This window comes from Paramormyrops kingsleyae, chromosome 23 (genome assembly GCF_048594095.1).
Source record: "Paramormyrops kingsleyae isolate MSU_618 chromosome 23, PKINGS_0.4, whole genome shotgun sequence".
Lineage (NCBI taxonomy): Eukaryota > Metazoa > Chordata > Actinopteri > Osteoglossiformes > Mormyridae > Paramormyrops > Paramormyrops kingsleyae.
In genome coordinates this window covers 8,334,498-8,358,950 of record NC_132819.1, presented here as the reverse complement: position 1 = coordinate 8,358,950, position 24,453 = coordinate 8,334,498, and the positions used below count along the sequence as shown (strand labels likewise).

General features: G+C 49.1%; 3 protein-coding genes across 23 annotated transcripts in view; 2 read left to right on the top strand and 1 right to left on the bottom strand.

The window, feature by feature from the left end:
* macf1a (microtubule actin crosslinking factor 1a) overlaps window positions 1-5,746 on the top strand; it is a 143,740-nt gene extending 137,994 nt beyond the window's left edge. For 20 of the 21 annotated variants that reach the window (XM_072705724.1, XM_072705725.1, XM_072705728.1 and 17 more), the window contains 4 exons: window positions 226-437; window positions 2,536-2,643; window positions 3,192-3,303; window positions 3,555-5,746. In XM_072705724.1, the coding sequence (XP_072561825.1) occupies window positions 226-437; window positions 2,536-2,643; window positions 3,192-3,303; window positions 3,555-3,766 (644 nt within the window). In that variant the 3' untranslated portion in view covers window positions 3,767-5,746. The remainder of the gene's footprint in view (window positions 1-225; window positions 438-2,535; window positions 2,644-3,191; window positions 3,304-3,554) is intronic. The other variant, XM_072705714.1, reaches the window with a different exon arrangement.
* A 2,360-nt stretch (window positions 5,747-8,106) lies between these two features.
* On the top strand, window positions 8,107-19,689 carry bmp8a (bone morphogenetic protein 8a). Its single transcript, XM_023832138.2, has 7 exons — window positions 8,107-10,843; window positions 13,858-14,050; window positions 15,305-15,453; window positions 16,422-16,625; window positions 17,186-17,265; window positions 17,458-17,568; window positions 19,007-19,689. Exons 1-7 carry the CDS (start codon window positions 10,330-10,332, stop codon window positions 19,154-19,156), a joined length of 1,401 nt encoding a protein of 466 aa, XP_023687906.1. The 5' UTR covers window positions 8,107-10,329; the 3' UTR covers window positions 19,157-19,689.
* A 1,268-nt stretch (window positions 19,690-20,957) lies between these two features.
* On the bottom strand, window positions 20,958-24,073 carry zgc:91910 (Zinc finger protein 706-like). Its single transcript, XM_023832139.1, has 4 exons — window positions 23,982-24,073; window positions 22,915-23,056; window positions 21,760-21,867; window positions 20,958-21,652 (listed from the first exon to the last, which is right to left on the bottom strand). The coding sequence occupies exons 2-3, from the start codon at window positions 23,047-23,049 to the stop codon at window positions 21,772-21,774; spliced, it is 231 nt and encodes a 76-aa protein (XP_023687907.1). The 5' UTR covers window positions 23,050-23,056; window positions 23,982-24,073; the 3' UTR covers window positions 20,958-21,652; window positions 21,760-21,771.
* Between the last annotated feature and the right edge of the window lie 380 nt (window positions 24,074-24,453).

Genomic DNA, 24,453 nt, shown 5'->3' with positions numbered 1-24,453 from the left:
CTGCCCGCTGTCTCTGTGCCCCCCTGGCACTCCCACACACACTAACACTCTCCCACCTGCCCGCTGACTTGCTCACCCCTTCTCTCCCGCACTGACTCGCAGCAGACTTACACCCAGCCCTGACTCCCGACTGCTCCGCATATACTGACTCTGCCCTGCCACTTGACACTCTTACTCCCTGCAGATCCCTGACTCTGTGTCTTTCACCCCCCCCCCCCCCCACAGCTCGTGGACGCACCAACCTGGAGCTGAGGGAGAAGTTTATCCTGCCGGAGGGGGCGTCACAAGGCCTGGCGGCCTTCCGCTCCAGAGGGCGGCGCTCCAAGCCTTCGTCCCGCACGGCTTCACCCACGCGCTCCTCCTCCTCCGCCTCCCACAGCGCGCACAGCTGCGCCTCATTGCCCTCTGCCCCAGCCACACCCACCGCCTCCTCACGGGTAAGCGTTCTTTCAGCTGTTGGGGCTGCAGAAATGCGCCGGTTCTGCTGTGCTGTAGTAATGCGGCGGCTTTTCCCTGTGCTGCATTGGTGTGAGTGACAGTGTGCTGGTAAGTGGTCACGGAGAGGGAGCGGTGCTGTGATCTCAGTGGCCTTATCAGGACACACACTCTCACGGATGGATTCATACACACACATGCACACACCACACATGGGGCACTCATGCATGCCACCAGTCCCTTGCTTGCATGGTGATGCGTGTGGTGTCTGTCAATTACTGGGTTTCCTATGACTACAGCATTCAGTGTGTTTCTGCATGTACCGGTTTCAGTGGGAGTATCAGCAAACTGCAAAGGCCTGAACAGTCTAAACTGCACCATGAAGCCCTTCATGTGACAGGGGAATGAGCTAGCTGCTAATGTCTAACAGGGGAGTGAGCTAGCTGCTAATGTCTAACAGGGGATTGAGCTAGCTGCTAATGTGTGATGGGGAGTGAACTAGCTGCTAATGTGTGACAGGAGAGTGAGCTAGCTGCTAATGTGTGATGGGGAGTGAGCTAGCTGCTAATGTGTGACAGGGGATTGAGGTAGCTGCTAATGTGTGATGGGGAGTGAGCTAGCTGCTAATGTGTGATGGGGAGTGAGCTAGCTGCTAATGTGTGACAGGAGAGTGAGCTAGCTGCTAATGTGTGATGGGAGTGAGCTAGCTGCTAATGTGTGACAGGGGATTGAGGTAGCTGCTAATGTGTGACGGGAATGAGCTAACTGCTAAATGTGTGACAGAGAAGTGAGGTAGCTGCGAATGTGTAACAGGAGAGTGAGCTAGCTGCTAATGTGAGACGGGGAGTGAGATAGCTGCTAATGTGTGACAGGGGAGTGAGATAGCTGCTAATGTGTGACAGGGGAGTGAGATAGCTGCTAATGTGTGACAGGGGAGTGAGATAGCTGCTAATGTGTGACAGGGGAGTGAGATAGCTGCTAATGTGTGACAGGGGAGTGAGATAGCTGCTAATGTGAGACAGGGGAGTGAGGTAGCTGCTAATGTGAGACAGGGGAGTGAGGTAGCTGCTAATGTGAGACAGGGGAGTGAGGTAGCTGCTAATGTGAGACAGGGGAGTGAGGTAGCTGCTAATGTATGACAGGGGATTGAGCTAACTGCTAATGTGCGACAGGAATGAGCTAACTGCTAAATGTGTGACAGAGGAGTGAGGTAGCTGCGAATGTGTAACAGGAGAGTGAGCTAGCTGCTAATGTGAGACGGGGAGTGAGATAGCTGCTAATGTGTGACAGGGGAGTGAGATAGCTGCTAATGTGTGACAGGGGAGTGAGATAGCTGCTAATGTGTGACAGGGGAGTGAGATAGCTGCTAATGTGTGACAGGGGAGTGAGATAGCTGCTAATGTGTGACAGGGGAGTGAGATAGCTGCTAATGTGTGACAGGAGAGTGAGCTAGCTGCTAATGTGTGACAGGAGAGTGAGCTAGCTGCTAATGTGAGACGGGGAGTGAGATAGCTGCTAATGTGTGACAGGGGAGTGAGATAGCTGCTAATGTGTGACAGGGGAGTGAGATAGCTGCTAATGTGTTGTCCAGATTGTCCATTTACCAGAGCATTTGCAGTGTTGCTGTTCCTGTCTGTCGGTCTGTCTGTCTGTGACCATCTTTGTGATTAGTTTTACCTGTAAGTTGGTGTGAAGCTTATTCTCCAGTTCCTGCATGATAAGAATCACATTGTCTTTTAACAGTAGATTTGTTTTTTTTTCCTGTGTCCTGCTGCCCCCCCCCTCCTGCTCTGCTGCCCCCCCCCTCCTGCTCTGCTTCCTACACTGTGTGGGATGCCTTCGCCCATAATTCCTTGTCTCCCGCACCGCCTCACTCACTCTTCCTTCCATACACTCCTCTCTCCCAATTATATCTTCATACTCCCCCTCACCGTTGCCTCATACCTTATTTGGCGCCTCCTCTGACTTCACCCTCAACTATAAAACTGATTGGCCGTGCCTCTCCCCCCAATCTGTGGGCCCTCCCTGGCTCCTCCCCCATCCTCCTGGCTCCTCCCCTTTAATGATCCCCCCTGCCTCCTTCACGCTGGCCTTCCACAGCCCACCCACGCTCACTCCCGTAGCTCTGCCAAGCCCTGGCAGGCTTTCAGTAAAACTCCAGCGCAGTGCCAGTCCTGCCCAGAGCACAGCCCGACCCCCAAGCTGGAGGTAACACACTGATGCACACGCATGCACTGTCGGACACACACTCGGCTCATTTTGGCCTCTGATGCTCCGTCACACTCAGTGAAAAACTGTGTCACATTCACCTACGTTACACCTGGATATTGATTGTAGTAGCACACTTTGGTACAGAGATACTGACTGACACACAAGGAAGATCCATTTGGTATTCATTTGCACACACTGATAATTCACTGATAGTTCATTTAATTTTCACAGCAATCACTCAATTAGTTTTCTTGGAACTAGTAGTAATGTTTTTTTTTTGATGATTGACGCATACATTCAAAGATTCAAAAAAATATCACTTAAGATTAATTTGCAGGCCACTAGCAACTGTGATGGGGTGAACGGGAGAGAATGGGCGTGGTGTTGCAGTGGGTGATAACGCAGTGGGGGAGATTTAGTGGAAGCTAACAATGGGTGGTGATACGCAGTGCTGCCAGAATTGTCAGACTGGCACAAAATATATTTGGGGAACTTTCAGTCCCAGTGCAGTGCTGTGAACTGCGGTTCCCTCTTATTTCCTGCAGGGGGCGGCGAATTCCAAGCTGAAGAGGCCGACTTTCCACTCCAGTCGAGGTTCCCTGAGTGGGGAGAACGGGGGACAGGCTGGGACAAGCGCCACTAAGCCCGCCCGCACCGGTGAGTCCCGGCCCCCCGGAACAGCTCCGGAGTGATCATAGTCACATTCAGATTGGTGTTTTCGTGCCAGTTGTCATGCTAATGTTTGTACCACCTGAACGTAAACATCAGGGCGCTTTACTGGCACGCTAACTTAATGTAAAATCAGCTGCCGCCCCCAGCCAGCCTGCCGGGGGCTGCTCTCCTTCTCAGACACTTTGTCTCCAAGCTGTTATGTCATTGCGGCTTTATCTTTCCCGTCTCCCTCTCAGACACGAAGCGGACAACGTCGTCTGCGAGTGGGCCGGCGAGCCGAGCGGGCAGCCGCGCGAGCAGCCGGCGTGGGAGCGACGCGTCGGACGCCTCGGAGCTGCTGGAGACGCGCTCCGCCTGTTCGGACACGTCGGACACGCCGCGGCGGCCCGGAGCCAAGCCCTCTAAGATACCCACCATGTCCAAGAAGACACCCACTGGCAAGAAATGAGAGAAAAATAACAAAAAAAAAAAAGTGAAAAAAATAAACCTCCACACCAGCAGGGGGCACTGACAGCAAGCGGCACGTGCTGCAAAAATGGCTGTAGTGGTGAGGCATGTGTCTCACGCAGTTACACACCCACACGCACGCACACATGTAAAGTGCACACTGGTATCCACACCTCTGAGGAGAGCCTGAGCGGCTGCAGAATGTGCAGAAATTCCCAGACAAAGAGCCCGGCTTGGCTTCTCTGCCGCAGACTCTGTCCTTCCTTCCAGTTTTCTAGCCTGCACTGGTCTCCAGCAAACAGCCACTGCTGCCCCCAGACCTCGCCTGAAGCAGTGCTAGCTAACAGTGATCGGCGTGATGCTGCCTAATTTGTGTTTAGTTTTTAACCTCACCTGATGTTAGGCGGCCCTTGGCCCACACAGGGGGCGTCATCCGGGACGGGAGAGGCTGGACTGCTGGCTGAATTGAGTGTGGCCTGTGTGGGCCGTGTGGACCCGGTCTCCGGGTTTGGGCCGGCTTTACTCGGGGACCGGCATGCTCTTACCAGCAGGGGGCAGGACACTGACAGACAAATGCAGACCTTCCCTGCTGGGATTTTTTGTCGTTACAGGAATGAGCAACTAAGTAGCGACTGTATCTGAAGCACACTGAGCAGCAGTGGTGAAATGCCTTCTCGGCCCCATTCTGCCCCCTGCAGGCCGCACACCCTCCCTGGCCTCCGTTTGTGTGCATGTGTGCGTGCGTGTGGCTGTGTTGTAATGCTGATTGTGTTGGATGGGGTTTCTCACTTTGGGAGAGAACAGACACAATGCAAGTCCTCATGACTGCCTTTTAACTGGCAGTCTGTGGGTCATGATTCTTTTTTTTTTTCTTTATTTCAAATCGGTGGGATTCAGTGGAGATGTACATGTCTCTCACCACTGTAAGGGCGCCACCTGCAGGAAGAGGAGCGTGGACCAGGAAGCTGGTTCCTCATACGCAGGTGTCAGGTGTGACATTGCGGGACACTGCTCTGACCACAGGGTAGCACTGCCCGGGCTGCGTTTGCTGTGACACCTCCACCACAAATGCAGAGAACGCCCAGTGACCTGAAGTCCTCGCGTGAAGCTGATGAGCCTTCCAGGCGAGAGTTTGGCGAGCGTGCACTGACCGTCTGTAGCGCTGTACGTCCTCATAACCCTGTAGGGCGTCTGTCTGTCCACGTGAACGTCTTTGTGTTTTAATTCTGCTCAAGCATCATGTGTTTAAGGAAATACAAGGTTATTTTGTCACCGTATGCAAAACTAAAAATCGTGAATTTTTTTTCTTGGTTAATTTAAAATCCTGTTATCTTTTGTTAAATTTTCTAGTTTAAGGAAATTGTATTTATTTTACAGTTTGGTATAATATCGCCTTCTGAAAATTAATCAGTGTTAAGATCGATTTTTTTTTTTTTGTTTTTTTTTTTTAATGAGTCTTCGCTTCTCTTAAACCTTTCTTATGTGAGAGATTACTGACCAGGAAAACTGACTGATTCCATTGGCTGTCTCTGACTGCCCTCAGGTCATGTCAGGAGGGGGCTTTACTTATGGAGTAGATACAAACGCTACACAATTGACTGATTGCTGGTGGGCGGAGTCAACATGTTTAACTCCGCCCCCTCAGTCACCAGCTCTCCCTCCCTCCTTATTTTCGTCTCTTTGGAGCTTTCAGTCGTCACCCCCGTGAGCAGGAGTCGGCATGCTCCTGTTTCTCTATGCGAATTCTACAGAATATCAATTTCTGATGAAATCAAGTGAAAGCCTGGAGTGATTTTTATTTATTTATGATGTGGAGGGGGTGGGGGTGAGTTGTACCCCCCCTTGACGCTGTGTTTTGCTCAGTGTGTTACAGAGGAAATGGAAGGGGTGGTGTGAGCAAACCATGTAAAGGAATAAGTTAAGATTATAAACATTTTTCTTGTTCTCTTTTTGTATTAAAATATTGCTTGCAGTAAAATAATGTCTGCACTCAAATCTGTTCCATGGGGTGTTATCCTGCTAGGTGCTGTAGGATAGTGCTTGATTGTCTGTCTGTGTGTGTTTGTGTGAGTGTCTGTCTGTCTGCCAGTGTGTCTTCAACATTGCAGGCTACACAGGAAATGGTGTTTTAATGAGTAGCAGGGCAATTAGCAGACATAATAAGAACACACCCAAGGTAATTTTGGGGGTCCATGTTTCTTTGTTTATGTTTGTGTGCGTGTGCTTGCGCACATGTATACATTACATTTTGGGGACCAAATGTAGCTCTAAAAACCTAAAAATGCCAGAAGTCTATTGTCTTGTTTGGTTACTTCTGGTTTAGTTTAGGACTGGATAGGGGTGTCATTGTTGGGATTAGGGTTTTGCCCTTAGAAATGAATGGACGGTCCCCTCAAAGATATGAGTACAGGGCTGTATGTGTGCGTGTGTGTGCGTGTGTGTGCGTGTGTGTGTGTGTGTGTGTGTGTGTGTGTGTTGTGGTCATTGTGGAGCGGATGGGGTTTGGCCAGGTTGCTGTTTGTTGTCCACACTCTGCAGCTGTCTGTGCACGTTTGTACACAAATATCCGAGATGTTTGTTCTCTGGGGTTTTGCCATAGCTGGTGGCGACTGGCTCACTTCCTGTCCAGCGTGGACGTCCAGGGCACAGCATGATCCGCGGAGGAATGCGGGTCGGCCCCAACGGCCCCTCCCTTGGCCGTACAGCAGGAGACCAGACACAGAACAGAGCAAATGGCTCTCACCCTTTCTGCTGTTTTGGAGGAAACCCCACTCTGTGCCTGGGCCCTGCGCGTTCCTCCTCAAGGTCAACTGGCAGAACCACTTCTCCCCTGTTCCTGCATCCCAGGGGGCAGAAAGCAAGTGAAGCATTTTCTAAAAGCAAACCACTTTGGTACACAGTGCTGCCATGCTGCAAATTCTATATATACAATATACACTATATGGACGAAAGTATTGGGGCACACCTCTTAATCAACGACTTCAGGTGTTTCATTCAAACCCACAGCTGTATACAATCAAACACCAAGCCATGCAGTCAGGTTTACAAACATTTGTGAATGAATGGGTCGTTCTGAAGAGCTCAGTGAATTCATGGTACTGTCACAGGATGCCACCTTTGCAATAAGTCAGTTTCTAAAATTTCTTCCCTCCTAGATATTCCATGGTCAACTTATTATTTAGGGCTGTCAAAATTAACGGGTTAACGTGGATTAATCCAACATCATGATTAATCTGATTAATTTTTTTAACGCAATTAACCCATCTGCAGCGCAGAATGACTCAAAATCCCAGAAATGTCTCCGTCAACCCATTTCGGGCAGTTTTGGTTAATTCCATTTGCCCTGGGAAGTCGGATTCCGAGTTTTGAAGCCGGAAGTGATGACATGCGCGCTCCCGTTTCTCGGAGATCTGAGAAATATCTCGGAGCAGCACAGAGGATCCCGAGTTCAGAATCCGAGATGCTGCGCCTTCTATCAACAGCAGGGAAAGTTGTAGTTTTATACTGTTTAAGCACTACTTCTCATTTGTGGCTCATTAAATCGGTCACACACACTATACCGTCCAACTTATCTGTGGACGTGTTGCTATGGAGTTTTATTTGTAAAGTACTGTGCGTAATGTGTTATCAACTGATATTGCTAACAATGGCAATTAACCAGGCTAGAATTGGATTTCATGATTAGTCGGATTATTTGTCGGATTTATGGTAGTTCGGGCTAATTGTAAGTGAACGAAGATAGCACTGTTGCCTCGCACCTCTGGGACTTGTGTTCGAGCCTCTGCCTGGGTCACATGTGTGTGGAGTTTGCATGTTCTCCCCATGTCGTCGTGGGGTTTCCTCCAGGTACTCTGGTTTCCCCCCACAGTCCAAAGACATGCTGAGGTTAATTGGCATTGCTAAATTGCCTTTAGGTGTGCATGTGTGAGTGAATGGTGTGTGAGTGTGCCCTGCAATGGGCTGGCCCCCCATCCAGGGTTGTTCCCTGCCTCATGCCCATTGCTTCCAGGGTAGGCTCCAGACCCCCCACAACCCAGGAGGATAAGCAGGTTGGACAATGGATGGATGGTATTGCACTTCTGTAGCAGATGGAATGCATCCAACTTTTGTTCAAGACATTCAATAAACATGTTAAGTGCATATGTATTCCCTTTTTTCTTGAGTCTGTTTGCTCATACAAAATGAAATGTGATTAATATAGATTAAAAATGAATGACATTTAATCGTGATTAATCGAAATTAATCCACAGCAACCCTGTGATTAATCTGATAAAAATTTTAATCGTTTGACAGCACTAGTATTATTGCAAAGTGGAAGCTTCCAGAAACAACAGAAATTCAGCCACAAAGTGTCAGACCATGTAAAGTAACACAGTGGGGTCACCGAATGCTGAGGCGCATATTGAGTAAAAGTCACCAAGGCTCAGCTGACTCAGTAACTGCAGACTTCCAAACTTCCTCTGGCATTAACCCCAGCACACAAACTGTATGCCGGGAACTTCATGGAATGGGCTTCCATGGCCGAGCATCAGAAGGAGTGGTGTAAAGCACACTGCCACTGGATCCTGGAGCAGTGGAGACGTGTTTTGGGGAGTGATGAACCACGCTTCTCTCCCTGGCATTCTGATGGATGAGTCTGGGTTTGGTGGATGCCAGGAGAACGCTACCTGCCTGACTGCATTGTGCCAACTGTAAAGTTTGATGTAGGAGGGATAATGGTATGAGGTTATTTTTTAGGGATAATTCTATGCTTCCAACTTTGTGGGAACAGTTTGGGGAAGGCCCTTTGCTGTTCCAGCATGACTGTGCCCCAGTGCACAAAGCAAGGTCTGTAAAGACATGGTTGGGTGAGATTGGTGTGGAAGAACTTGATTGGCCCACACAGAGCCCTGACCTCAACCCTAGTGAACATCTTTTGGATGAACTAGAATGGAGACTGACAGCCAAGCCTTCACATATAACATCAGTGCTACCCCTTACAGTTAGGGGTTAGGGCAGAGTGGCTGAGTAATTTTGTCAGTGTCAGTTTAGTCTCCGGGAACGTTGATAGATCAGAAAGTGCTGCTATCCTGTGGCTCGATTGGCTTTTCCTCTGACAGGGTGTGATGAGCTCATTTGGACTGGGATTGTCTGGTCTAGGGAGGAGGCAGTCAGACGTGGTGCTGGGAGGTTGGCGGGTAGACACTGTCCATGAGTGTTCAGGGATTGACTCTCAATGCTTAACATCACAGTGGGCATCGTGCTACTTTAACATGCTGCCGAGTCTGTTTCATCTGTTGTCCCTGCGGTGGTGTGTGTCTCATTGTGTTCAGAAGGTTGCTGGATCAAATCTCAGGGTTTGCAGAGTGATTTCACTGTTGGACTTCTGAGCAAGGCCCTTAACTTCCAACTTCTCCAGAAAATGTTTGGCCCTGCTTTCTCAAAAAAATAAAATAAAAACGATGTTGCTTTGGATAAGAATCTACTAAATGAATTAAATGTAACCCCCCTCCCACACACACACACACACACGCTGCCTCCCTGACGCACTCTGCTGGTAATTAGCGGCGATGCTGCTGGTTCCATGGCCCTGGCCACAGTGTAATCGTACATATAGTAATTAGCCACCATGGCCGTGTAAGTCACCCCAGATGGGAGCCAGAGCTAAATGGATAGGAGGAGGGGCGGGGCTGAGGCGTGACACGCCCTCTTTGTGGTACACGGCCGCGGCTGAGGCGAAGCCCACACTAGCGTGATTGCTGGGGCACAGAGGACTGGCTTGGACTCCCTCCTCCGTGGAGCAGGCGTCTCTCCGTGCTGTGGCTGCCCCTCCACCCTCTGGCTGTGGAGCTGACAGGAACAGGAGAGCAGAGGCTGCGGAGGAGCACGTGTATCTAGAGAGGACCTGAGCTTTCACCGGCTCTGACCTCGGCAGGGACGTCCAGCCAGAAGGAGTGCAGTTTCTTGAGTGGAAAAACACAGGTTGGAAAATTTAATTTTTTTTTCCCTCACTGCCATATCCTACGTGCTTTTTCATCTGTATTTTGCCAGAGAACCTGGCTGCTAGGTGACTGTGGCTCTGGAAGCACCACAGGTGTGACGCACGCCTCGGAAGAAAGAGCTGACTGTCCTCTGGTCCACGGCCCTGGCGTAGCCGCCGATTTCTGCAGTAGCAGAAATTCTCATTTGCCCAAAACGGGCCTCAGATTGTGGGAAAGCTTGTTTTGTATCTAAAAAAACTCGTGTGTAAAACCTGAAGGTCGCCACCTTCTAGTGGGTGGCTCCGTGTGTCCTGTTTGTGTGCCCGAATGTCTCCTCCTGAGCCTGGGATCACAGCAGAGCGGGCAGATTAACAGTGTGTCGGGGGGAAGGGCGGGGAGGCCAGATAAAGGGCCACGAGACTAAACACTGCCTCTATCTCTGCGCCCCGTCAGCTGTGATTGCCGCAAACAGTCCTTGAATTGCAGGGGACGACGCGCACACACACACACACACACACACACACACACACACACACACACACACACACACACACACACACACACACAGGACTCGCACTGAGAGTGGCTGAGGAGCACACCGGGAATGGGAAGGTTCACCAGCGAACACAGAGGACTTCGCCGGTGTCCGCAGGCGAGGAGGGATGGAACGATGGGACAGGGGGTGTTGGATGCTGCCGAGGGTCTGGGTGGGGCCTCCATGCATGCTTGCCCGAAACTCCATCGCTGGATGCTCCCAGTCCTGCTGCTACTACTCCTGCTGCCGCCTCGCCTGGAGGGGGCGCTGCACTCCAGCTTCCTGCAGCGGCGCCTCAGCGTGCGTGAGCGAAAGGAGATGCAGCGGGAGATCCTGTCCATCTTGGGGCTGCCGGGCCGGCCGCGCCCCCACCCGCCACTGCGCCCGCCCTCGTCGGCGCCGCTCTTCATGCTGGACCTGTACCGTGCCGTGTCCAGCGAGGGAGATGACGACGACGCCCCAGTGCCGAAATTCAGGCCTGAGCGCGTCAGCTACGGCACACTGCCCACACTCAGCACGCACGTGCCGCCTCTCGGCACCGTGGTCAGCGAGGCCGACACAGTCATGAGCTTCGTCAACGTGGGTGAGTGACAGCCAGCAAAAGTGCAACTGTAAGTGTGTCACAGTCTGCAGCAGGTAGCAGACTTCGGGACACTTTACATGTGTCCATGTGGTCGCTTTAAAGATGGCAGTCAGAAAAGTGTACTGTGTTGACCTTGATATATCACATCCTAGGAGGATATGCATCTTAGTGACATGCATCCCTCTTCCTTCCGATTATCCCGGTCAAGGCCTTGGGGGGCGAGGGGTGCAGGGTAGAGGAATTGTCTCAATGGAACTCCAATATATCTGTTCCAAACACAATACCAGCTTTAGAGGTGCCAAGTAGCCTGTGTAACTGCAGGAGAAGGCCAACAAGACACGGGGAGAACATACAGACTCCATACTCACAGAGGTGTCAGGAGGCATGAGGCAACTGTACTACTGTCAGAGTTAGTACTGGAATATGGATTATTCTTGGACATCCTATTAGGTTTGACTGGTGAGATCTGTGATGCCCACATTCCAGCATGCTGCTGAATCCATTCCCACACTTGTGCTCTGCCTGGCGCTGGTATCCACACGCTTGTATTCACTCCTGTCTCTCAACCCAGTGCTTGTATCCACACTTGTCTCTCTGCCCAGTGCTTGCATCCACGTCTGTCTCTCAGCCCAGCCCTGGTATCCTCACCTGTCTGTCCACCCAGTGCTGGTACCCACACCTGTCTCTCTGCCTGGCGCTTCTTCCTCTTCCTTTTCCCAGACTGGCATAACCTCTCTGCCATCATTCTCCATTTGCCAATGATAATTACACCAGTTTCCAACTTTGGCAGTATACAAAGTCGTGGTCGCGTTTTCCCACACACTGATCTTCTAAACTTGTCATTTGCTTTGAGCTGTTTAAACAGACAATGTCATATTGTCCTAGCCACACTTGAAAGCTGGTAGGACCTCTGTGTGCCCTTTCTGTGTATCCCTTAGTGCACCCTCTTCCTTTGTCCTCTCCATGTGTCGCCTCCTTGTCCTCTCCTCATGTGTCGCCTCCTTGTCCCCTCTCCATGTGTCGCCTCCCTGTCCCCTCTCCATGTGTCGCCTCCCTGTCCCCTCTCCATGTGTCGCCTCCTTGTCCCCTCCTCATGTGTCGCCTCCCTGTCCCCTCTCCATGTGTCGCCTCCCTGTCCCCTCTCCATGTGTCGCCTCCCTGTCCCCTTTCCATGTGTCGCCTCCTTGTCCAGTCTCCATGTGTCGCCTCCCTGTCCCCTTTCCATGTGTCGCCTCCTTGTCCAGTCTCCATGTGTCGCCTCCTTGTCCCCTCCTCATGTGTCGCCTCCTTGTCCCCTTCTCATGTGTCGCCTCCCTGTCCCCTCTCCATATGTCGCCTCCCTGTCCCCTCTCCATGTGTCGCCTCCCTGTCCCCTCTCCGTGTGTCGCCTCCCTGTCCCCTCTCCGTGTGTCGCCTCCCTGTCCCCTCTCCGTGTGTCGCCTCCCTGTCCCCTCTCCGTGTGTCGCCTCCCTGTCCCCTTTCCGTGTGTCGCCTCCATGTCCCCTCTCCATGTGTCGCCTCCCTGTCCCCTCTCCATGTGTCGCCTCCTTGTTCCCTCCCCGTTTGTCCTCTCTGTATGCTCCCCATGGCAACATTATCGCAGTGAAGCTTTCCTTCCTTGTCTGTCTACCTAAATGTGAGCAGGAAGCGGTGATCTGGTTGGCAGAAAGGCATGGGCTGGGATAAACAAACAGGATGTGTAAGCGGAAAAAACCAAACATAACTGATGTGTGATTCTTAATGTTGCTTTAAAACTTGCGGTGTTTACTGATCATCCAGCTGTATTTTCTTCCAAAAAACTGTGTGTGGAGTGTGGTGGTGATTATGACCACAGCCGTTAATGTGATGATGCCAGTGGCTCACCCTCCTGATTCCCAGCGGCCACTTAATGCCTCTTCCCGTCTGACATCCTGTAAATATTTTCCTGATGAATGGGAACAGGCCACAGAACTAATAAGCAAGTACCTACCTCATTGCGTTTAGCTTTAGTATAATTACTACATAAGCTATTCATTTTATAGTATAAAATTTAAAATGATATTTTGTAAGTTAAATTGATAGAGGAGATTCAGGATAGCAACATGAAGTAATGGAAGAAAGTAAATATGGAATCAAACATGGAAATCATTTTGGGAGCATCTCCTCTCCCAGCAACAATTATAGTCTAATGAAACACTCCCACATGTGTAGACATACACACACACACACACACGCACACACACACACAGCTACTGCACATACGCAGCCAACTAGGGCATCAAGCTGGATATTATCAACACATAAATAAATCAAAATATATCCAGAGGCGAAACACTAAATGTATCCTACATGCATGCAGTGTGCATCTACATATACAGACCAAAAAAACCTGTTGTACACACACACACACACACACACACACACACACGCACGCAGTGGGTGATGCGGCAGGGGACAAATGCAGCTGTGCAGAATTACAGGCCCCACAGAAGCTGGAAAGAAGAGAGATGAGAGAATGAGATGAAAATAATGCTGGCAGTGGCTCTAAAAATAGCCACTGCCCTGTAATTAGCGGGGCAGCGCTCAGCAGCTGCTGTGGCTGCGGTCGTGGTCCCACAGGGGCCTGTAATCACTCTGCAGGCTCGGCCGCGGTGCTGCCCTGCTCCTCCGGGCCGGACAAGGACATGATCCTCCCTTCCTGCCTTCCACACCTTCGTCCTTCCCCTCTGTCGCTCTGTCCTTGCCAGCTCTGTGTCTCCTTCACTTCCTGTCTCCCACTCCACTCCACTAGATCTTCACCTGCCTCTCTGTCCATGTATCACATGCCTCGCCTCGTAAGTTGCAACTTTTGTCAAAATGATGGCAAGAGTGATTTATTCAACACTATCCCAATATATATCAGTACAACACATCTATGCTTTCACCTAAACTTCCTGTTTCCCTGTGCTAGCCGCAAATATCTAATAATTTGCATAAAGGGGGTGTTACCTGATTGGCCAGTGAGTAGGATGCCCCCTGTTCTCGGCCTATTTCAGTGGAGCAAGAGCGCGACCTGCTGCAACCACGTCCCTACTGGAAGGAATTCCGCTTTGACCTGACGCCCCTGCCGCAGGGCGAGACTGTGACGGCTGCAGAATTCCGCATCTACAAGACGCTGAGCCTGGGACACCGGAGCAACCGCACTCTGCACATCTCCGTCTATGAGATTCTTCGTGAGAACAAGCACAGGTAGGCCAGCCTACCTGGACCACTACCTCCCTGTCTATAACCCTGCTCATTCCCTGCTGATCACCTGTCTGTAACCCTGCTCATTCCCTGCTGATCGCCTATCTGCGACCCTGCTCATTCCCTGCTGATCGCCTGTCTGCAACCCTGCTCATTTCCTGCTGATTGCCTGTCTGCAACCCTGCTTATTCCCTGCTGATCGCCTGTCTGTAACCCTGCTCATTCCCTGGTGATCACCTTTCTGTAACCCTGCTCATTCCCTAGTGATCGCCTGTCTGTAACCCTGCTCATTCCCTGCTGATCGCCTGTCTGTTACCCTACTCATTCCCTGCTGATCGCCTGCCTGTAACCCTGATCATTCCCTGCTGATCGCCTGTCTGTAACCCTGCTCATTCCCTGCTGATCGCCTGTCTGTAACCCTGATCATTCCCTGCTGATCGCCTGTCTGCGACCCTGCTCATTCCCTGCTGATCGCCTGTCTGTAACCCTGCTCATTCCCTAGAGATCGCCTGTCTGTAACCCTGCTCTTTCCCTGCTGATCACCTGTCTGTAACCCTGCTCTTTCCCTGCTGATCACCTGTCTGTAACTCTGCTCATTCCTTCGCTGATCACCTGTCTGTAACCCTGCTCATTCCTTGCTGATTACCTGTCTGCAACCCTCCTCATTCCCTGCTGATCGCCTGTCTGTAACTCTGCTCATTCCTTGCTGATCGCCTGTCTGTAACTCTGCTCATTTCTTGCTGATCACCTGTCTGCAACCCTGCTCATTCCCTGGTGATCACCCGTCTGTAACCCTGCTCTTTCCCTGCTGATCACCTGTCTGTAACTTTGCTCATTCCTTGCTGATCACCTGTCTGTAACCCTGCTCTTTCCCTGCTGATCACCTGTCTGTAACCCTGCTCTTTCCCTGCTGATCACCTGTCTTTAACCCTGCTCATCACCTGTCTGTAACTCTGCTCATTCCTTCGCTGATCACCTGTCTGTAACCCTGCTCATTCCTTGCTGATTACCTGTCTGTAACCCTGCTCATTCCCTGCTGATCACCTGTCTGTAACTCTGCTCATTCCTTCGCTGATCACCTGTCTGTAACTTTGCTCATTCCTTGCTGATCACCTGTCTGTAACCCTGCTCATTCCTTGCTGATCACCTGTCTGTAACCCTGCTCATTCCCGGTCATCAGTTTTTCCCTCATTTCCCCCACATTTTACCCACTTTTCTCTGTATATGTACCCATTGCCTGAGCCTCTGTCCCCCCAGAGAGCCCGAGTTAGTACTGCTGGACCTGCAGTCAGTGCCGGCTGGCCAGGAGGGCTGGTTGGCTTTTGACGTCACCTCTGCCAGCAACCGTTGGCTCCTGCACCCACGCAGCAACCTTGGCCTGCGGCTGTACGTGGAGACGGAGGAGGGTGAGCCGTGACTTTTAGTCTTTAGCAGCCACTGGTTAGTTTGGATTAGTCTGCCTCTAACTGCTGTATTTCTACTCAGTTAATGACAGCTGTTTAAACTGAATTTATTCTGCAGTTGGGGGCAATGTGTAGCTTAGTAAGTTAGGATGCCAAAGGTTGTCAGAAGGTCATCAGTTCAAATCCCAGTGTTAACACTGATTTCAAATTTGGGTCCCTGAGCATGGCCCTTAACCCCTAGTTGCTCCAGACATCATCTTCAATTGGCTAAAAGTGTCTGATAAATCAGTGAAATATCTAACTAACATATCTAACTAATTAACTAACTAACAAACTGTTTTTCATAGTTTATTTTGAGGTATTGAGCCCAGGGTAGATAACTGCAGACATTAGAGTTAGCCAGGGGACCCTCTATCACTAGAACTACGTGATAACGTGATATTTTTTCTAAATAAAACAAATATTGCATTTAATAAATCTTTTTTTTTTACATTTTGTAATTCAAATTTGCAAATTGATAACAGCGGTTTGACGGTTGTCAATCAAATAAATGTTTACATTCATTGGTGAATTTCATGTCCTGATGCTTTGTTATTATTTTTATTACCTATTCGAAAAATGAAAATTAATTAATGATTTATTGATTATTAACGTTATATACAAATAATAAATGAGCGGTTAAAATGACCGCTTACGGCAATTCTAGTAGTTATAGAATTCTGGGAGTTCGAGTGCTATAGCACATACACCATGAGGAAATTAATCCATATGACCGATTACAGGCGACAAGAAGTGTGGGGCGGGTGTGTGAGGATGCAGATGTGGCCCCCCAGATGTAGTGCAAATGTACAGCACAGTGTGTACTAGTTTATGATGTCATATTGGAATAACAGAACATGGAAAGCACTGAAATGCAGAGCTGATGAACGTGATATGAACCCCCCCACCCCACCCCACCCCACGTTCTCCAGACCGCTCGCTCTCCGCAGCATGGGTGGGGCTGGTGGGTCGCCGTGGTCCACGCTCCAAGCAGCCCTTCATGGTGACGTTCTTCCGGGCCAGCCAGGCCCCGTGCCGCCCCCCCCGTGCGCTCCGGCACAACGGCAACAACAACCAGGCCCGTAAGAGGAAGCCCAAGTACGACCTACCGCACCCCAACCGTCCCGGCATTTTCGGTGAGTCTCCGTCTGGTCTGGCATCACTTCTGTATGCTTGTGTGTGTGCTGGAACATGTGTGCATGCACACGAGTGCGTGCGTGTGAAATTAGAATTTGCACCAAATCAAAGTTGAACATTTTAGCAATGACTCACATGCCAAAAACAGCTTTATGAAGAACAGTAGTTACAAACAACAATATTAACAGTTTTTCCAACCTAATCAACTGTTTTGGGAAGATTATTCAAATTTCTGATTTTACACCAATTGCACGTGCTTACGACCACCTTCCTGGTTGCTAAGTTACTAATAACAGCAGCAAAAATAATGAATGAAACATGATGTGTTGTACTATATCTTTTCATATTTTATCTACGCTCACCATGGGTTCTGTGGTGTTTCTCTCCATTCTTTCTCCCTCCCTCCTTCCTTGTCATCTCGATGAAATAAGTCATTAGTGATGTTGCAGGAAGTTACTCTTGAATCACTTTAAGTACAATACCGTTATAATACATGTTTTCTCATCCCTTTTTTATGCTGCCCTCATCTTCCCATCTGCTTTCTCTCTTCTTCTCTTAGACAACAGCCAGCTGACCAGCGGCCGTCAGCCATGCCAGCGGCACGAGCTCTATGTCAGCTTTAGCGACTTGGGCTGGAAGGTGAGACGCCCCCTGCAGGCACAGACAGTCAGTGCTGGCGCCCAAGCAGTAACCTGAACCTGTCACCTACTGTCTACCACCCCGAGGCCTGTCTTCACACCTGCCTGTGACTTTTGATCACTGCAGTTCTAAGCCAATTTAAATGCAGCTCTCGGGTATTGAGCTGAAAATGTGCTTGTGTCTCTTTGCCAGGACTGGGTCTTAGCGCCTCGGGGATATTCTGCCTTCTACTGCGATGGGGAATGTCTGTACCCACTGGGCTCCTGCATGAATGCCACCAACCACGCCATGATCCAGCTGGTGGTACGTGCTCAGAACCCCGTGCTCACGGCCATCCAAAGGAATAGGTGAACTGCTTAGGGCCCAGTGGCCACCAGGGGGCCCCCTGTCTGATCAGCCTGTCAGAATGAGAAGGAAGATGGCATGTGACAACTAGGTTGATTGAATTTTGTTTGGGGCCCCAAAAAGGGGGCCCAGGGTGACCTTGCATTTGATAAGCAGTTGGAAGATGGACGGGTACAGTAGAGTGATGATAGTAACGGTATTATACGTAAAGTGATTCAAGAGTAACTTCCTCCAACATCACTAATGACTTATTTCACAGTTTAAGTGTGCAGTAGCTCAATGACATTTAAACTGGGAACCTGGGAAAGAGAAACTGGCCAGTGAAGCCATGCTACAGTGTGCCAGTCAATGTCTAGAAGTTTCCACAGGAATACGACGCGCTATGGCCTGTGACTGCGAGTGGCCGCAGGGAGGTAGTCATCACACCACAGCATAACACATTTTCATGTCCAAAATGTCTGCTTTTACTTAAACTTTCTATTTTTTACAAACCTCTTTGTCTGAAGGCAGGTTTCAAGTGGTTCTGTGACCGCAAGCGAAAACAGGGCCTCTCCCTCAGCCAGATTCCGAGTTCCTTGGGCACTGCATTCCTGTGAACCCTTGCTATTTAAATACGTAAAACGGTGCCCCCTCTGGGTCAGCATCATAACATGCCGCTATAGAGACGTTCATCAAGATTCCAGCAGAGGGCAGCATGTGGAAGAAGCCTGCTGGATTCTGGATTTATGATGTCTGGCTGCTGAGGCTATTTTAGTACACAAACCATTAAAGAGGCCTGCACTTCACGTTCTGTAATCTGGCATGACAGCAAAGAAATCCACCATGACACAGCTGGTGGTGAGGACCGCATGAATGATAGTTACATTTAGACACCCAAAGCACTTTATAGCCCCCACCTGGATGATGCGACAGCAGCCGTTCTGCACCAGTACGCTCACCACACAGTAGCTAAGGTGGTGAAGGGGCAGGAGAGAATTCACCAGTGAGATGTATGAGATGATCAGGAGGCCATAGGCAGTTTTGGCCTGGGCATCGGGGTATCACCCCTACTCTTTCAAAGGATGCCCAGGGATCTTTTATGACTGCAGACAGTCAGGATCTTGGTTTTATGTATCATCCGAAGGACAGCGGCATTTTCACAGCTCAGTATCCCCATCACTGCACTAGGTCATTGGGATCCACACTGACCACAGGGTGGGCCAACCTGTTGGTCACAGTGTCCCCATCACTGCACTCGGTCATTGGGATCCACACTGACCACAGGGTGGGCCAACCTGTTGGCCACTGTGTCCCCATCACTGCACTGGGTCATTGGGCAGAGCAGATCTGTAATCAGGCTTATGCCCAAGGGTGGGGCTGAATAACGGACAGAGTGTGACCCCGTGACTTTCCTCAGGTCCACCTGCTGAAGCCAGACGAGGTGCCCAAAGCCTGTTGTGCCCCCACCAAGCTCAGCTCCATCTCCGTCCTCTTCTACGACGACAACAACAACGTCATCCTCAAGAAACACCGCAACATGGTGGTCAAGACCTGCGGCTGCCTGTAACACTGCTCATCCAATCACAAGGCAGATGAAGCTCTTGTGTCCGCCCCCCCCCCATGGGCTCACAGCCACGGCATTGGCCGACGGCAGTGAATGGAAGGAGGGGCCTGTTACGGTTGAAGGATATGCCATGCATGTGTAACCTCTGGCAGTTCATCCTTTTGGTTATTATGTAACAAGGTAGGCTTGCATGAGGGACAGAACAAATTAGACACTATGCTTTTCCGAATGTTTTATTACCGTTATAGCCTAACTGGAAAATTACAGGGATATTAAAAATGCAGTATTCTTGAAAGCTCTTAGTGCAGCGGTGATATTTTCAAAATACAGATTAGCTGTCCTCACGAACAGCAGGTGTGGTTCTGAACTACACATCCCTTGAAGTAGCCCTGAGTGTTCACTGTGAAGGTTTAAGGGAAATGGCACTTAAGTATAGTTTACTAAGCTGATGTCACTATACCATAACAAAATGTTAATCTATATAAACTTATGTACAATAATTAAAAAAATCTAAACACCAAGTATATACACATTAAGAGGTCTTGTGTCTTTTTCTTGCAATCTTGCCAGGGGTAGTATGGCAGATTTAATTGCCACCCTTGCCTTCGTGTAGCCCCGTCTCTGAAGCATCCAATTTCTGAGCAGCTCAGGGGGAGATGATGTGCTGCTAGGTGAGCAAATCCCACTTCTCAGGCCGACAAACGAAGGAAATCAGTGTTTCCTGATCCAGTCCTCGGGGACTCACAGACAGTCCATGTTTCGGACCAGGAGCTGAGCACAAACGTGGGCTGTCTGGCAGGAAGCAAAAACAGGGACTGTCTGTGGTTCCCCAAGGACTGAGATGAGAAACGCTGCTCTAAATGTCATCTGGGATTTACTCGCTATCCCTGTAAGCCACACTCTAGGATGGTGGCCCTAGAAGCAGCAGCATTGTGTTTTAATTGCAGTTTACCTTCCATCAGTGTCCAAAATAAACCTGAGGAGAGGCCTTCAGACCTGTGTGCTGTATCAGCATTGTGCTTTTTAAAAACTTTTAAACTTTTAGTCTACAAATGCCGTACAGGGTTTCTTGGTGTCCAAGGTGCTTAACTAGTCCCAGTGGTACCTCTGGGAGCACTGGGCAGGTGACCTTAAAACCATCAAGAAAATCATAGAAGTCAACATCGATATTCTGCGGGTTCCGGGGCCTTGATCCTAGATCATGGTTGCCATGGTGACATTCTGTAAGTACCAACCGGATAATCACTGGCCTTCTTGCTGCCACAAAAAAAACATGGCCTGTGAGAAGGGAGCCCCTATTTGGATCTTGGGACACCCCTGGCTGGTCCAGTCAACAAGCAGAACAGCAAACAGTATCTTCAAGAAGACTCCCAGAGTACATAATCATGGTGGACAAACATTTAATAAAAATGCTTACAATCAAAAAAAAAAAAACTAAACGGTAGGAAACGTCATCAAAAAAAAAAAAGAAAAACACTGACGTTTGTAAATGCTTTGTTTCCAAAGAAACGTGCAACGACCTCCAACCAAAATCAGAAGATTGCCAGCACTAATCAACGATTTAGAGACTGGGGTGAGTTAAACATGGCTGATTAGGCAACAAAAGAAGATTATTTCCTGATAAAGACCCAGTATTTCCCCATGAGTACTGAAGCGTTAACACAAGGACATTTTAAAGCAAACAGCACCTTACTCATACTGGCAGAGAGCTGAGAGATTGATAAACAGGAGGCACGTGTACAATTCAGCTGTAGCTTGTAAGCAACAGCAGTACCAAACTACAAAACGCAACAAGCAAACAGGCTTTTCATTATGCTACTGATTCACTGTTTATTTGCCAAGCAAAACAGCATTATCCAAACTTGCCATGTTCCTGTTTATTCAACCATGTGTTTAATGTTAAGTGCATTGTCTAGGGTACAACAGAAATTCCCCATGTGGCACTTAAACCAACAAGATTCTGAGCAATCTGCACCTCAACTGCTATACCAACACCGCAGAGTGGATCTGACCTGTACTATCAGAGATTAACACTCAGAGGAGGTCTTATAAAGCACCAATCTAAAAAGTGTAGTATTCAGAAAACCACATACATGAGGGGGGACAGTCCCAAGGTCAGAGGCCATTTGATTAAAAAATAGTAATATTTCAACCATTTTGCCTATTGAGGTGCTTTAGAGTGTGACTGTGCCACCTGTCTGTCTGCACTAGAATTACACTGAAGCAGATCAGGGAAATAAAAGTGAAGTCAGGTAAGATTTTATGTGGTGTGTGGGGGAGGCAAGGGGTGGGACCTATCCAAGGGGTGCAGAAGAGAACAGTGGCTGGCCAGGTAATTAAAATGAGTACAAAATAAAGATGGGAAAAGTCAATATCCCAACACCGCCTTCCCAATAGGCTTATGTCCCAGACGGTGTCCCACCCCCCACCACCCAAGGTCCAAGTCAGTCTCGTCTGTCAAAATTCAGGTCTTCTATCCATGTGCCGCAAAATCCAAGTCTGTGATTAATGGGGAAAAAAAAAACACACAAACCATTTACCGTATGCTCCTGTGAAACAGTCCGGTACGATTACAAACATGATCGTTGGAGGACGGGCCTGGATACCTGCCACTATGCTCATGCCTGAACATCCACCAGCTCAGCGGGCAAGGGGGACTTCGGGTGCTTACTCTCAAAGTGCTGCTTGAACGTCTTGGGATCTGGCATCTGAGTCTATCAGGAAAAGACGGCCAGCATACGAACATACAGAAGTGAAAGACACATACAGGCCAGAGTTATCATTAGCGAAAAACTATAGGAAAATATTTTCTCAAAATGAAATGACAAAAATGAAATAAAAACTGCAACTAAAAAACTATAAATATTGCTTCCAAAACTAACAAGTCAAATATTCAAATATTATTTAGCTACAGTAATGATTTGTTAATTTTTCCTCCTTCATGGAAATCATTCACTGAAACATAATCCATTATATTGCCGTTAGCTGACCAATAATACCTGGAACAGGGTTTTGCCAATTTTAAGTACATAATGTGCACTGCGATTTGTGTTGGACTGTAAAGACAAGACACGTACAATAGCTCTACAACTTTCAGTCTATCCCTAGAAACAAAACTACTTCAACTAAAATATCTATAAAAATGAAATAGAAATATGTCTTTAAAACAAAACCCACACGATTTCAATTGAAAATCAAATATATTTAAATAAAATCTAAACGATAACACAGGCACATAACTTCGCACACGGGGCAGAGGCAGACAGAGGACTGACCCCACACACAGCGAAGGTGAAGCCCAGAGGACTGACCCCCACACACGGGGATGGTGAAGCACAGACAGAAAGAGGACCGAACCCCACACATAGGGAAGGTGAAGCACAGACAGAGAGAGGACTGACCTCCACACACAGGGAAGGTGAAGCACAGACAGAGAGAGGACTGACCTCCACACACAGGGAAGGTGAAGCACAGACAGAGAGAGGACCAACCCCCACACACAGGGAAGGTGAAGCACAGACAGAGAGAGGACCGACCCCCACACACAGGGAAGGTGAAGCACAGACAGAGAGAGGACCGACCCCCACACACAGGGAAGGTGAAGCACAGACAGAGGGAGGACCGACCCCCACACACAGGGAAGGTGAAGCACAGACAGAGAGAGGACCGACCCCCACACACAGGGAAGGTGAAGCACAGACAGAGAGAGGACCGACCCCCACACACAGGGAAGGTGAAGCACAGACAGAGAGAGCACTGACCCGGCACACAGGGCAGGTGTAGACGAGCGCAGCCTTGGCTGCAGTCTTCTGATCGGCGCCCTGCTGCTTCTTCTTCTCCGCTGCCTTCTTGGCATTCTTCTGCTGGGACTGGATTTTCTGCTGCCCGCGAGCCATGGCCGTCCTGAGACATACACCCATCCCATTGTTATTCTATCGTCAAGCCGACACTTGCTACTCATTAGGACTCGTTTAACACACTCACAGAGCTCAATACTTCACAATGAGCAGTACACCCCTAACTTGACCCGCCTAATGTGTAGTAATCGGTATGCATACTTCATCACAATACTACTAGTCGGTTAAGACTTACGAGGGCGGGGTGCCGAGGCAGTGCAAAGAGGAAAAACACAAAACTGTCTTTAGAAATATGCTATTTGACCTGTTGGTTTTTCGGTTTGTTTTAAAGAGAAGGTTTTCAACCTACAACCTCTCATCAATTTAAACGCCAGATTCACGGACGTGGGGTCAGAAAACCGACCACACTGTCAAAGCGAATCTCGTCGCCTGTGAATAATTATGTCCGATTGAAGTTCACGAACAAGTCTCCCAAATTTCGCTATGATCATGTCACTGCTCAGCTCTCATAAGATACAACAAAGTGAATGGAGCGTAAGTTTCAAAAACTTAAGCACTGATTGTAAAATTGCGTCGGCGCTGTGAACTGATTTTATATATATATAAAATAATCACTAAACTTGAAGCAAACGATATTAACAGTCACTACAGACATGCTGGTAAGCTAAGCTGGGGCGCTACCAAAACATCATTTGCGTTCCATCACCTCCAGCTCGACCGTTTGATGGGCCTACGGATGGGTTCAGCGCGTGACTGCCGGCCTCCGTCGCATCCGTCGCGGCCTCCTAGCTACCCAGCTAATCGTTTCTCATCGCTCGCTTACACTCCCATAATATCAGTCTTGTTAATTTAATTAACTTCAAAATAGATTTTTATTAACACGTGCTTAGCGCATGACGCTCCATGAATGCTTTAAAAAAAGTCAGCGAAACTATTTCGAAGTATATTTTATATTTAAAAAATAAAATTACCTTGGCGCTTCGCTCTTCCTCGCCCTCGCTTTTCTTCCTCAGCAAATACGCAGACGGAAGTCTACACTCTACACTATAAAATGGACCGGGGGTAAAACGCCACTGAGAAAAATCATACATCGCCACCTAGCGGCGCGGGGATGTGATACACTCTTTTAAACCAGCGGAAGAAATTTGGGAAATGGTGTGACGTTTTTTTTTGGTCAGCAGTACCTTTGTATTGCACCTTGCAGCTTTGGGGGTCGAATCACGCCCTATCTGCATGTCCTTGAGCTGTGGGACGACACACATGGTACAATGTGCAAAATCCGCTCAGGCAGTGCATATACAGTAGTCGAACGTCCAGCCCTAGAAGTGTGAAATGACAATGCTACCTACTGGCCCACCACATTGTTTCCAACGCTGCGGACGGCTGCGGTCCCTGCGCGTGTAGCACAGATTTTTATGTCTAGCGGAAACCGTGCGCGTCGAC

Excerpts from the sequence above, each read along its gene's own strand:
- bmp8a (XM_023832138.2), top strand. The coding sequence starts at position 10,330 with ATGGGAAGGTTCACCAGCGAACACAGAGGACTTCGCCGGTGTCCGCAG. Across the intron at positions 10,844-13,857 it reads CATGAGCTTCGTCAACGTGG|TGGAGCAAGAGCGCGACCTG; the intron begins GTGAGTGACAGC and ends GGCCTATTTCAG. Across the intron at positions 17,569-19,006 it reads ACGCCATGATCCAGCTGGTG|GTCCACCTGCTGAAGCCAGA; the intron begins GTACGTGCTCAG and ends GACTTTCCTCAG.
- zgc:91910 (XM_023832139.1), bottom strand. The coding sequence starts at position 23,049 with ATGGCTCGCGGGCAGCAGAAAATCCAGTCCCAGCAGAAGAATGCCAAG. Across the intron at positions 21,868-22,914 it reads ACACCTGCCCTGTGTGCCGG|ACTCAGATGCCAGATCCCAA; the intron begins GTCAGTGCTCTC and ends TTTTCCTGATAG.